We start from the raw sequence: 14,185 nt of genomic DNA on the forward strand, positions 1-14,185 counted from the left end.
CCCTGGGATCATGACCTGAGCTGAAGGCAGTTGCTTAATGCTTAACGACTGAGCCACCCAGGTGCCCCAGAGCTTGTTATTCTTTTATTGAATAAGATGAAATCACTGTGACCCTTAGTGGTAAGCTCTCTGGTGAGCTCTGCTGTTAGTTTCCGACATGTTGTGTTGTTCTGGGTTGTTGCCCTTGGAGTTCCCCCAGCATCAATACTGGTGTTTAAGTTAATCCTTAAATGAACCCTCGTTATCATTGGTACCATTTCTTTAAAAGTGGAGGGGGCATTTGCTCCTTGATCGCATACTGTTTGGAGGAGAGGAGGGATCATGAAGAATGAAGGACCCACCTCACTCTGGCTCTTCCTTTCTTCAAGGGAAAAGAGTAAAAGTCAGTGATATAAAGATGAATTGTTGGAGCCTATTAGATAAATCAAAACTGCCTATACACTTACTAAATATTCTTTTAGCCAGAAACAAATGTATTAATGCATGAAAAACACACAAAGCATAGTATTATGTACGCTGGTGAAAAACGTAGGCCCAAGTTTGAATCCTACTTTGGAGTCACTAGCTCTGCAATTCTGAAAACTAACAAAGACTATTTAGCCTCCCCAGGACTTCTTTCCTCACTTGCAGGAACGAGGTACACTGGGAGCCTCCCTCATAGTGTGGCTGGGGGCTGTGAGGGAGAGCATGGGGGGAAGTCCTTAGCACGCATGCTGAGTCCTTCTACGTGCAAAATCATGTATCTTGGGCTCTGCTGGTGGTGTAAGCACTCCGTGTAAACCCTCACTGCTCTGAAGGGATGCCTTGTGGCTTGGAGATGGAATTCTCAGTTCTGTAAGGATTGTGTCATCGGGCCTTGATGATTTGAATCTTTTCTTTAAGAAGGTATACATTTTAGGTTTTTCAAGCGTGCCCTTTTCCCTTATTATTTATAGTTCTATCCTCTCACCCCTTGCTGTGATTTTCACAGAATCTGGAGGAAACAAGATCCCAAGCCACCTGCCTCTTCATGGTTCCCTGTTGTCGTTCTTTCTTCCCTAGCTAGAGGAGGGTTTTGTCTAGGAGCCTGTCTCTGTTTCCCTTTTCTTGGAGTCTCTCTGTCTGTGTGCCCATCTGCCACCTGTCCATCTGTCTGTCTATCCACTCATTCTTTTGTCTTGTTCCCCAAAGCATGTAAGGTAGCTTACAGAATAACAGAATACCAAATGAGCAGGAGAGAAAATTGGGCCAAGATCAGAAGCGAGGGTAGTTCACGAGCTGACATGCGTGTTATGGGCAGTGAGATGCATGCCTGGGCCCCGGAGACGATAAGGGTCGGCAACAGCCTCATGCCTAAGCCCCTAGCAGGTGTCAGGAAGATGGGGTTTGTCTGAGAGATAAACAAGTGGCTTAGCAGGAGCCCAGCTTTTTCTGTTACTGAGGCTTAAAGGGGTATTTTTTGTGTTCTATGAAATAAACTATTTCATCTTTTTTTTTTTTTTTCCTGTCAGAGTTCCATGGGTAGTTGGTTATATTCTGTAAATGGAGATTTCTCCAGAACTCTTCCCCACGTGAGTCTGATGGCCGGGGAATTCGGCCATTCTGTTTAGTGACAGAGGTTGGCCAGAAATAGAAAATGGGAGCCACAGACAGGATACTAGTGTTTGTCAGTTATAGTTCTTTAGTGCTGGACGATTTGAAAAACACTTTCATGTAGTTTGTCTTCGTTTGAGGACATGTGCGGCCTCCTGCTAGCACTCAGCTTGGAGCCGCAAGGTAACGCGTGCCGGCTGTGCCGTCTTCAAGACGGCAGAGCCAGTGATTACGGTCACGTTACTTTTCTATAATGCATCCTGTTTTCTTTAGTAAAAGGCTTCAGTAAGGAGGAAAACTTACTCTGAGTTAATTATTATTTAATACCGTGCTTTGATGGTGAGACTTGCAGGGGACGTACAAGCTAGAAGAATTTAAAAACGGCTTCCTTGTTTAAACTGCGGGGGAGGGGTATTAAGTGTTGTCCCATTTGTGCCCTTCTTTCAAACGAACAAAGAAGACAGAAAAAGCCAAAGGTTATCTCTTCTCTTCCTTTTGGTTTGCAGGTGCCCTCACGACCAATGGCATCAATCCGGACACCAGTGCTGAAATCGGACGTGCTAAGAACTGTCTTAGTCCTGAGGACATCATTGACAAGTATAAGGAGGCCATTTCCTATTACAGCAAGGTGATGTTACAACTAGCTGTGCTGTTCTAACCAGCGGCCCCTGGTTTACACTCTGAGATACTACAGTATCTCCCAATTATCTGGTTCTGTTAAGTATTCGTGTATTATTCCCTAATGCATAATACTATATACCTAAAAGTATTTTTTTATTTCTGATTCAAAATAATGTATATTTAATTTGATATTTGGAGAAGGGGGAAAAAAGACTCTCATAGCCCCACGACTCAGAGATAGTCATTTTAACCCTTTAGTATCTGTTTTCTGGTTGTTTTGTCAGCGCATATTGCCGATACCATAAAACATGGTAAGTGTTCGGTGCTCACTGTGTGGAGCCCTGCAGTTCTGATTTGGCGCATCATGTGTTCCTCTGTGTAGTTAAATCTTCCATGACGTGCGTTTTAATGCTGTGCCTAGCATCCCTTCTTCTGGATGCACCATTCTTGTTACTCTGGATTAAAAAAAAAAAATTTGAATTTCAAATGTCCTTTCTGAAATACTGAGGACAAGAACTCCAGCTGTGCAGGAGTGAGGCAGCAGGGGCAGGTGGGGCCGCCCGCCTCCCCCGCCCTTACTTCTTTGACGAGTATGCACAGTCTGGTACGTATCTCTCAGGACTGGCGGGCCTGTGAAGCATACTTGTGGATGTGTATCTCTTATTTAGGAAAATGAGGCTGTCCCACACGTGTCATTCGGCCGCTTGCTTTGTTGCCTCAGAGGTACCTCATGGGTGTCCTCCCACTGCAGGCGGCTGCCCTCTTGCAGATAGGTGGACAGCCCTCTAACACGTGGAGGTGGTCATTTATTATTTATTCATGCCCGCCTCCCGTGAGAGACTGTTGTGAGCCCAGCGCGGGGAGTGGCAGCTCCTAGAGCAACATGACGTGCCTGCTTCTACAGAGCCCACAGCTTGCTGAGGTTTGCTTCATCATCATCCTCGGATGGATACGCAGGCTTTCTCACTTCCCACTGCTAGAAAAACAGTGCTTCAGTGAACATCTTTGTACATACATTCTTGTGTTCTTTTTTTTTTTTTAAAGATTTTAGTTATTTATTTGACAGAGAGAGAGAGAGACAGCGAGAGAGGGAACATAAGCAGGTGGAGCGGGAGAGGGAGAAGCAGGCTCCCCGCCGAGCAGGGAGCCCGATGCGGGGCTCGATCCCAGGACCCTGGGACCATGACCTGAGCCGAAGGCAGACGGTTAACAACTGAGCCACCCGGGCACCGCATTGTGTTCTTTTTTTTTTAAAGATTTTCTTTATTTGAGAGAGAGTGAGCATGGGGTGGGGAGGAGCAGAGGGAGGGGAAGAGAGAGAGAGAGAGAATCCTCAAGCCGACTCTGTGCTGAGCGCGGAGCCCAACACGGGGCTGGATCTCACGACCCTGAGATCATGACCTGAGCTGAAACCCAGAGTTGGATCCTCAACCGACTGAGCCACCCGGGTGCCCCTATTCTCGTGTTCTTGTCTGATTATTCCTTTAGTTAAGATCTCTGGGAATTTAATCACTGAACGTGATGTTTACATTTATCATAAATTGCTTTCAAGTTACTCCTCAATTCCTTCCCCAACAGGGAATGAAAAGGGGTACAATTATTTATTTAACCAGTTCTCCATTACTGAATATTTTGTCATTTCAGTTTTCCTTCCCACAGTGGTAAACAGAGATCTTATAAATGCCCCAACAGAGAAATCTTTTTGGACTGATTTTTTTTTTTAAAGATTTTATTTATTTGACAGAGAGGGAGAGAGCACAAGCAGAGGGAGCGGCAGAGACAGAGGGAGAAGCAGGCTCCCTGCCGAGCAAAGAGCCCGACGTGGGGCTCGATCCCAGGACCCTGGGATCATGACCTGAGCCGAAGGCAGACGCAGATGCCTAACGACTGAGCCATCCAGGCGCCCCTGGTTTTTTTTTTTTTTTTAAGGGGACAGTCCCTAGAAGTTGACTTGTGTCAGAGCAAACATGGTATTTTTAGAGCTTACTTACACATTGCCATATTGTCCTTCAAGAAGGTTAACAGTCTGCTCTCTCACAAACACTAGCTATTAGGATATTTGCCACTATAATGGGCAAAGTAACCTTTCATTGTTTCTGTTTGCATTTGATTACCAGTGAGATACTGAGCATTTTTCACTTGTTACCATTTACATTTCTTACATGAATTACCCATTTGTGTCCTTTGCATACATTTAAGGTGGGGTGTTTTTCTTGTTGCTTTTTTTATAGTTCTTTGTATATTATGGATATCAGGTTCTTACCTTTCATCAATGTCTATTACAAATCTGTTTCCTAATGTTGCTTGCCTTTAATTTTGTTCATGAGGTTTTCTTTTTGTTTGTGGTCAAAACATGTTTTTAATATAGTAAATCTTTTCCTTATGGGTTTTACCTTCAGTATTATGCTTAGAAATGCCTTGACAATAGAATAAAACTCCTTTCCTCAGTTTTTTTAAATCTCTGAAATAGGGATGATGATAGTACCTTTCTCAAAGGGATACAGTGAGGATAGGCAGAGTGAAGTACATGGAAAGTATTGTATTAGCTGTTGTTAGCATTTTATTTATTTATTTAAAAAAGATTTTATTTATTTGAGAGAGAGAGAGGGAGGGAGAGGGAGAAGCAGACTCCCCATTGAGCAAGGAGCCCAATGTGGTGCTCAGTCCGAGGACCCTGGGACCATGACCTGAGCCGAAGGCAGACGCTTAACTGACAGCCACCCAGGCGTCCCTGCATTTTATTTTTATTTTTTAAAATAATTCATTAATGAGAGAGAGAGAGCGTGCGCCCAAATGCCTGTGAGCGGTGGCAGGGGCAGGGGCAGAGGGGGAGGGAGAGAATCCCAAGCAGACTCTGTGCTGAGTGTGGAGCCTGATGTTGAGCACGTTTGCTCGACCCTGAGATTGTGACTTGAGCCGAAAAGAAGTGGCTGATGCTTCATCGACTGAGCCACCCAGGCGCCCCTATTGTTAGCATTTTTAAAACATTTAGCTCCTTACCTATAGCTTATTTTGTGTACATTATGACACAGCAATATCATTTATTTTTTCCAGGTTACTATCTGATTGTTCTACCATGACTTATTGAATTCATACCTTTTCTCTCTGATTTGAAATCCTACTTACCCATATATTGTTGTCTAATTCTGACCTTTTTATTCCTTTCTATGAATTTCTTTTCTTAGTCTAGCATCATGATATTTTATTTCCTGTAGTTTATTTAATATATGATAGTGTGTCTTCTTTTCTTTAAAATTCCTTCCTCTGATCCCAGATTTTCTTGGCTAGTAATTTGACTTTATTATTCCTAAAGAATTTTGAAATATTTTGTTCAAGTTACAAAAGACAAACAAACAACCAAACAAGATTGAAATTTTCATGGGGCTTTCAATAAGTTTTGATTATTTTTAGGAGAACTTATATCTTTACAAAATTACATTTCTGTATAGAATATGTTAACATCTCTGCATTTATACATCTTATTTTAAGTCCCGCAATATAGTTGCAGTTGTCTTCATCAAGAAAGTGAGTGTTGTTTTTAAGTTTATTTCTAGTTATTGTATGTGTTTTTGTTAATTTTGTAGATGAGAATTTTGCCATTATAATTTTGAACTGCTAATAGCTGATACGTAGAAAGGCAGACTGAAGTTTTAATCTTCATTTTGTAACTGGTTAGTTAAAAATGATAAGTATTAAGTACTTTTTCCAGAGTCCTTTTTTTTCTGTGTTTTCAGTTGTTTCCAAGATTATCAAAGTGATCATAGCTAAGTTCTGTCAGTGGGCACACAGATGGAGAGAAGTCATGTGGCTTGCAGAACTAATTCTAGCAGTTTAGTGACTTCCTTTGGACTGGAGAAGCAGAGGGAACCCGGGTTAGGGCAGGGAAGGAAGCTCTGGACGTGCACAGGAACCAGGCTCTCCTGCCTCTGTGGCACAGCCCCATGGGCATGGCAGGTGGATGCCACCTCACCAGCCAGGTCTCACTGAGAGTTACTGGCTGCCTGTAGCTCCATGTCAGTCAGGATTCGAGACTTGTCTGCCACGGGCGCAGCGGTGGAGTCAGGTGGCCGTGGGTGATGAGTTTTCCAGTCCGAGAGTGGAAGGAGCAGACAGAGCTGGGTTTGAGTCTCTCCTCCTTTGTCTCAGGCTGTCTGACTTCAGTCTAGCTGTGTGCTCTCTTTCAGCCCAGGTTTCTTTTCTCTCGAATGGTGATATGAAGGCCTGCTGCATCGAGCTTTTAATCAGGCTAAACGATTTGTATATATTAATGCCTACTCCCGTGGCAGGCTCATTCGTATTGCTCAGTAAAGAATTGGTCATTGTCTCTCCCTCCCTGGTTGAGTACGTGTTCAACAAAACGTCTGGGAGAAACCAGTTCCTCGTGTTGTGTACGTGATGCAAGTACAGCACATGGATGTCTTGCCTGTCTCTCTGGCTGTATTTTTATTCGTTTGCTTCATCTACCTCTTTGCTCCTTTTCTTTAATCTTTTACGTCCCCCACCACCATGAAGTGACAGTAGTCCAAGAATATTTGTGCACTTCCTGGATCTGAGTGTATTTGATTCACACACACACACACACACTCACACACACACTCTCTCTCTCTCTCTCTCTCTCTCTCTCTCTCATCAGGCTACCTCCCACTTACCGAGGGAGAAACACCGCCTTTGGTTTTCATTCATTGTGAGTGATTACAAAATCTCTTAAGCAGACTCTTGGTGGCTTCATGAATGATTTTTTATTAGATTTCTGATTTGTGGCCAAGGAAATTCTCTCATTAGAAGAGATGATTGGAGACACAGACCTTCTGCCGAGATAATGGTGTTGGAAGGAACCGTAGAGAACATATGGCCCCATACCTTTCCATAGCTGAGATACTAAAGCCCAGAGAGGTTAAGTGACTCTATCACAGTCACACAGTGGCAGTATTTGGACCAGAAGCTAGGTCTTCTGTCTTCTTGTATACACTTCTTGTATACACAGATGAAAAGACAGTTGGATTGAGAGGCAGAGGACCCTCCTTGCTTAAGTTACAGTGTCTGGGCAGAGGTCTCAATATTCACCTGCCTTTAGCTATGTTCATGTAGCCTCTCTAGTGAAGGTCACTTCGTCCCTAATGGAATATTTCCACCTTAGTTTTGGAGTCAGACAGATCTGAGTTCAAATCCTGCCACCAGTCACTAGCTTTGTAACCTTGGGCGAGAAACTTCACTTTTTTTCAGTCTCATTTTGGCACATAAATTAAGGGTAATATTTGTTTTAGGGTTTTTGTTTTAGAATTGAATGAGCTAATTCCCTCATTTATTCCTGAAATATTGGTTGTATGGTTCTGTGTGGAGACCTGTGCTGGTAGGTAATTACTAAGGACCCACTTGTGTTCCAGGAAAATGCTTGTGGGAGACTAGGTATGTAGGTCGTTAGTAACTGCCCTTTCTTTTCCTAATCCCCGCTGTTTGTGGATACCTTTCTACTAATGTATGAACAATTTTTTTATGATCGCAGTTTAAATCTCTTTGTAATATAATTAAAAATACATAAATATAATGTAAAACATGTGAAAAAATGGAGTTGACTTTTATTCTCACCTAAGTGGAGGTTTTAAGGGTTTTGAAGGAAAAGAAGTTATTTAATTTCAGTGGAATAAAGTCCTTATGTTTATTGTTGTTATCAGATGGTCTATAACAATTGGTAGATCTCTGACTTCAGGGTTGGTAGTTAGGGAGGTATGGTTTCTTTTCATAAGTGTGTCTGACAATTGTATATATCACAAATTATGGACATGTCACATATTTAAAAAGAGGGGAACACAGAGGCCTGCCCTTCCCAGCACAGCGATTTCTTTGTCTGCCTTACAGAGATAACTTTAGTAAGAAGCATGAGCGATTCTCCCTTTGCTTCTTCATAATTGGGAAACGGGCAGGTAGGCCTGCCAGCCCTTCAGGGCTCTCAGCACACGCCGGCTGATGGAATGGGGTGACTCCCACTGTTTGATGCCACAAAGAGTATTGGTGAGGGACCTCCTTACCCTCAGGCGCTCATGTACAGGGACTCATCTCTGTAAACCTTTTCTTCACCTGCAAGTTTTTTCAGATACTTCAACTGAAAATCAGTCCAGCTCAGGATACTTAGGAAAAAAGATAAAGCGGGTTAGGAACAGAAAAGAAAACAGGCGGAAGAACGGCGAGCATGCAGAGTTTGGCAGTGTAGCGTTGGGCGGGGGATGGGCGCTGGGGAGCGGGTGCGGGGTGCTCCGTAGCCTGCTCCAGGCTCCGAGCCACGCACATGGCAGCTCTCCCGCCGGAAGCTACCTTGGGCGGAGCCGTGAGCACTGGAGGTGAGGCTTGAGAGCACTCAGCCAGTATTACTATTGAGTTGGGGGGTAAAGTGCCTTTTCTGTCTCCTCTGTCTTCGTTTGTCCTCCATCTCGGAGCTGAGAAGCAGGACTAAGTAACTTAGAGAGAAAATCAGAAAGGCGTGGGACACTTAAGTGCAGGGCACACAAGGATGCAGGGAGCTAGAACGTTTGCCACAAAAGTCAAATGGATTTACCACTCCAGCAGGTGTGAGAGAGCCTAACTGTGTGGCAGAGTATAGGAGATGCTAAGTGGAAATGGAGGCAAGTATCCTTTGACAATATCTTGAAATTTTGTAAAATATCCATCTCTTGTGCATTTGTAGGCTCAATCCACCAACCTCTTCTGACCCCATAACAGATGGACTTTCTCAAACACAAACCTCCAACCCCCCGTCCCCATCATGGGGGATGCTGTCAGGTCCCTGAGCTTGGGGAAGTGCCTGTGGGGTCCCGGAGTCCCCATAGTATGACTTTCATGATGCAACAGAGAATCTTTACTCTTCTTTTTGATGAGGCTCCTCCTTTCTACTGTACAGTACAAGAACGCCGGAGTGATTGAGTTAGAAGCGTGTGTCAAGGCTGTGCGTGTCCTCGCCATTCAGAAGCGGAGCATGGAAGCCTCAGAGTTTCTCCAGAATGCTGTTTACATTAATCTTCGACAGGTGGGTGTGTGTCCTCCTGCTCACGGAAGAGTTCGTGCAGCTCTTTGGAGCTTGTTGTGACGAACCCATCGGACTCTGCTGCGCTAGGATTCAGTGCGGCAGGTGCCAGCACTGCGGCCAGAACTTGATGTCCTAATTAATGTCACTCCTTGTTCTGCTTCTTCACATTATGATACTTTACTTTCAAAATCCCTCATTTTCTATCCTTAAAATTGTTTCTTGATTGGAGAAACCACTTTGCCTCTTGCCAGCTCTGCGACCTTGAAGCAGCTCTATGCTCCTTGCCTCACTCTTGTCACTTGGGACGTGACTGCCATTTGTCACCCTGGGTGGGTCATTGGGTTTCTGGAACATGAAGTCTGTTTTACAGCTCATGTTACACAGTAAGCACTCAACAAATGCTACTCAGTCTGCATCTGGATAGGATTTTACTAAAGCAAAATCATTAGAGCTCTTTGTTGTAGGTTGCTAATGCAAAATCATGAAGCTGCTGGTGTAGAAAGCTTTGAGACGTTTAGCTAATTACTGTAACTTGGATTTTTATGGACGGGGCAACCAAGTCTCAAAAGTTCAGCAGCTTGCTTAAGGATCCATGGCTGGGAGCGGAACACAGGTGACTGTAACAGCAAAGCTGTTTGCTGAGCACAGGCTGTGCTGGGGGAGGGAAGGAGGGGCGGAGGAGACAGGTTCGTGGTAAAGATAGACCTTCGGTGGTGGGGTGCGTGAGAAAAGGGGGATGGGGAGCAAGTGGCAAATGGATTGAAGCTAGTTTGGTGGTGGTGGAGGGTGTGGGGTCCAGGGCTGTCTGAGGCAGTGAGGTTCGAGCTGGGATGGGAAGGATGGACAGGAGAGGGGGAGGTGGGACCCGAGCGTTCCAGGAAGATGGCTCAGCAGGAGTGAGTCTGAAATCAGAGAGAGCACGTTCCCTGGAAGGAACCGGACCAGCGGAGACAGCCCGGAGCAGGAGCATGAGAGAGGGGGCCCGAGTCAGAGCTGGAGGTCTTGTTGGCCAGGGGAAGGGTTTGCAGTTTATTCTAAGCGCAGTAGGTTTTAGAGGAAAGACCTTATAAGCACGGGAATGATATGATCCCATTTGTCTTGAGTAGGGAGGTGTGATGTGGGGGTTGGGTGGGCAGTACGGATGCTTCCACCTGAGTGTGGGACTGCCGAAGGGAGAGAGGGAGCGGACGGTACACACGTGTGGGTGGTGCAAAGGGAACGACGGAGGACTGTGGGGGAGGGGCGGCTGGACCGCCGCCCAGGCTCTGGCTTGGTGATGCTCGTGCTGTGCTCCGAGGGAGAGCTGCGGAGGACGCTTTGGGGGAAAGGTAATAGGTTCAGTGGTGGCTGTAGTGGAAAGCCTGTTGGATATGTGGGCCTGGGGCTCAGGCAAGAGGAAGGGTAGTGGCTGGGAGAGGGGAGAGAGACTAGAGTCATTTTATATTGTGAACACATAAAAAATATGAATAAGAAGACACTCAGGCTTCTACATCCAGATTTAATACATTAATACTTTGCCATATTGACTAGAGATTCTTAGTTTTCAAAATAGGAATAAATAGAAACAAAATTGGAGCTAATGAATGTCTTTGGGTTGATGTGTATCCTACTTTTTTTGATACCTCCTATGTTATAGCCATAATCTATAAAATGATAAATATTTTAGCATACACTTAAGCACAGGGGCTCTGGCTTTACTCCCTTGGGCAGGTCATGTGCCCACTCTGTGTCTCCTTCCCTCCCCTGGGAAGCACCTCACTGTCTCTCAGGCCACTCGTCACAGTGATTCCCCGGCTCAGATGGGCAGGGAGGCTACTGGAGCAAATAAGACATGGAAGGGAGAGACAAAAATAGACAAAAGCCAATAAACCCAGTACAAACAAATAAACCACAAAGAGAAAAATCCTGCAGCGTTTGGGCCATTTAGTGTAAGGGAAACAGCACCACAGAGACTTGGAATGTGGAGTGGCGGTCACTCGGTGGCCTGAGCCGTTTGCTCCTGAGGGGAAACCACTTCGTAGGCAGGCTGGGGCCAGACCTTGTGAGCGGGGAGACCGTGGGCTCATCAGGTGTGCGTGGGGGGGGTCCTCCTGGGAGTTCATGCTGCGGGGTCCTGCAGGCCTGGAGGGCAGTCAGACAGGCTTGGGCTCACACCCTGTCTTTGCCCCTAATTAGCTGCAGAGCCTTCAGCAAAATCACTCCGCCCCTCTCTTAACGTCTTGGTGTGTGAAATGGTAGGATAGCGAGCTTTCCTGGCCATGGGAAGGATTGGTTTAGATGAGACGTGCTTGTCCAGGACTGACATGGTATCTGCCCTGCGGTAGCTCTGCAAGTGTCACAGTCAGGTGGGGGTGGGGGGGCACCGAGAAGGCCTGAAGCCATGGGACTGCGTGGGGTTGGGGGGGGTGGCGCAGGAGGGCTTGAGGCCCCAACCCTCCCCGGGGCCTGTGAACTAGGGCTGTTGCAGGTGCATGTGGAAGGTTTTGTTCCTGGGACGCTGTTCTCACAGTGCGGGCACAAGTGCACATCTTTTATTTCTTTTTTTTTTTATTTAAAGTTTTTTTTTAAAAGGTTTTATTCATTTGTTTGACAGAGAGAGACACAGCAAGGGAGGGAACACAAGCAGGGGGAGTGGGAGAGGGAGAAGCAGGCTTCCCGTGGATTTTTTGTTTTTTGGGTGCTGAGTTTGAGAAGTTCTTTATAAATGTTGGATACCAGCCCTTTATCTGATAAGACATTTGCAAATATCTTCTCCCATTCTGAAGGTTACCATTTAGTTTTGTCAACTGTTTCCCTTGCTGTGCAGAACATTTTTATCCTGACGAAGTCCTAATAGTTCATTTTTGCTCTTGTTTCCCTTGCCTCTGGTGACAGGTCCAGCAAGAAGGTCTTGCTGCGGCTGAGGTCATAGAGGTTGCTGCCTGTGTTCTCCTCTAGGATATTGGTGGTTTCCTGCCTCACATTTAAGTCTTTCATCCATTTTGAATTTATTTTTGAAGTATTGTAATCTTTTATAAAATAAACTATTTTTACAGGAAATGGTAGGTGACAGTAAGAGAAAGTGGTAGTAAGAACCTGTTTGAAAAACTTGGAAAAAGCCCCATACCTCAGCAGATGCAAGAGCATACTGTAGGACCCAGCGTATGTTTATCCCAGCACCGAGGCCTGCTGTACACCTGACGTTCAGGAATGATTCTGGGTCATTTAAGAACATTGTGGCTCATGATTCTCTTGACTAGAATCTGTGACCTCTTTGTCTCTGGTTAATTTTCTCTTCAGAGCCATTGAAATTTTTTGCAGGCTACTCTGTTCAGATATAAGAATATCCTCTTTAAACTTCTTGCTGCAGTTCCTTAATGAAGTCGTTGCTAAGGAAACCCAGGAAAAACTGGTAGATATGCACATGATAATTGTAACCTCGGAACTTTATGTCAAATTAAGCTCAAAATCAGAGGGATGGGGAGATTGAGGAAAGGCTTTTTACGATAGAGGGGAGAAGTGTGAAGATGCAGCCTAGGTAAGACTGAGACGTGTCAGTCCCCGCAGCAGGGCACCCGGCTGTCAGGACGGCGTGAGGGGAGTCCATAGTTCTCGCAAAGAAAGAAACAGTTGCATGGGGAGGGAGGGAAGTCGAGTTCCTTACTGAGAAGGGAAAGGAGAGGGGGACGGAGAAATGTCTGGTTGAACAAGGTATGGCGTGGCATTCTGGTACTTAGGAGAGGGGTGTTGTGGGGAGCAGGCCTAGAAGGAAATCTCCAGGAGAGAAGTCAGAGCTGTAGGGAGCAGATGGGGGTGGGCCTGTGCCACCAGCTGTGCTCCAGCTGAGGTGCTGCCCGCGAAGCCACAGGGTCTGGCCCAGTCCTGGCCTGGGAGCCCAGCGCGCCGATGGGAGAGGGGAGGGCTGAGAGCGGGCGCCCCACGCAGCCCCGCGGGAGCGGTGCCGTTAGCACAGGCTCTGGGATGGGAAGGCCGTTTCCGGACTTGCTGCTTGGGGGTGAGCTGGCCGGTGCTGCGGCGGGTCTTCGTGCTGGGGGCACGGGGGCTCGTGGTCTGTTCCTCCTGCCTCCGCTGTTGGAGGCTGCAGTCGCCCTTACGGAGTACACCTCCTTCGCCGCCTGCATTTTCCTGATTTCCCTCCCCTCGTTCAGTTTGTTCCATCCTCAGTTTCTCCTCACCCCCATTTTTATCTTTTTGTTGTTATTGTTGCTAAATTGTGTTTAAAAGTTGATTTAGATTTTTTTTTTTTAGAATGAGGCTGAATGTAAATAAATGCATAAACAGAATCACAGACACTGCCTTTTGAAATTCTAAGGCGCTTACTCTAGTAGTTACTTAAAAATGGAACTGAATATTAAAGTGATACATTTTAAATAACCAGGTTTGGCAATGCACACGGAGTCCAGATCTGGGGCCGTGGGGTCTCCGTAGTCCCCCGGCCAAGCATGCTTGTTGGGGAGCAGGCCCTCACTAATGTGTGTCTGGTGGCCGTGAGGAGACCGCTGTGGGGAGTGTGGTGCTCACGGGCGTTGGCGCCACTCCTCTGAGTGGCCATGGCCGTGACCGCGTGCGGGCCTGCGAGGCCTTGTACCAGGAGCACTGTGTGTGTGTCCGCATCTCATCCTTAAAGCCCTCCTGTGAGGACTTTACACTTTATTTTGAAAGATTTCAAGTCTTCAGAAGAGTCACAAGGGTAGTACAATGAACATGTGTGTACTTTTCACCTAAAAGGACAGTATTTGTCTTTTTGTGTCTGGTGACTCACTGACCATAACGTTTGCAAGGTTCCTCCATGTGGTGGCAGGAATCAGTACTTCCTCCTTTTTCATGGCTGGTTAATAGCCGTGGATATGCCACATTTTGTTTATTCTATCATCGGTTGATGGAAATTGGGTCGTTTCCACCTCCGGCTGTTTCTGAATAAAGCTGCTGTGAACAGTGATGTGCAAGTTTTTGTGAGGACATACATTTCCAGTT

The 14,185-nt window shown here is 45.9% G+C and overlaps 1 protein-coding gene across 4 annotated transcripts in view; it reads left to right on the top strand.

Annotated features, from left to right (window-relative positions):
* The window catches only part of TRAPPC9 (trafficking protein particle complex subunit 9), a 541,110-nt gene that overhangs the window by 37,205 nt on the left and 489,720 nt on the right, over positions 1-14,185 (top strand). For all 4 annotated transcript variants that reach the window (XM_088022741.1, XM_088022742.1, XM_088022743.1 and 1 more), the window contains 2 exons: positions 2,079-2,200; positions 9,086-9,211. In XM_088022741.1, the coding sequence (XP_087878867.1) occupies positions 2,079-2,200; positions 9,086-9,211 (248 nt within the window). The remainder of the gene's footprint in view (positions 1-2,078; positions 2,201-9,085; positions 9,212-14,185) is intronic.

This window comes from Eumetopias jubatus, unplaced genomic scaffold (genome assembly GCF_037043125.1).
Source record: "Eumetopias jubatus isolate StellerSeaLion01/CBP00866 unplaced genomic scaffold, mEumJub1_p1.0 scaffold_4, whole genome shotgun sequence".
In the NCBI taxonomy this organism is placed as follows: domain Eukaryota; kingdom Metazoa; phylum Chordata; class Mammalia; order Carnivora; family Otariidae; genus Eumetopias; species Eumetopias jubatus.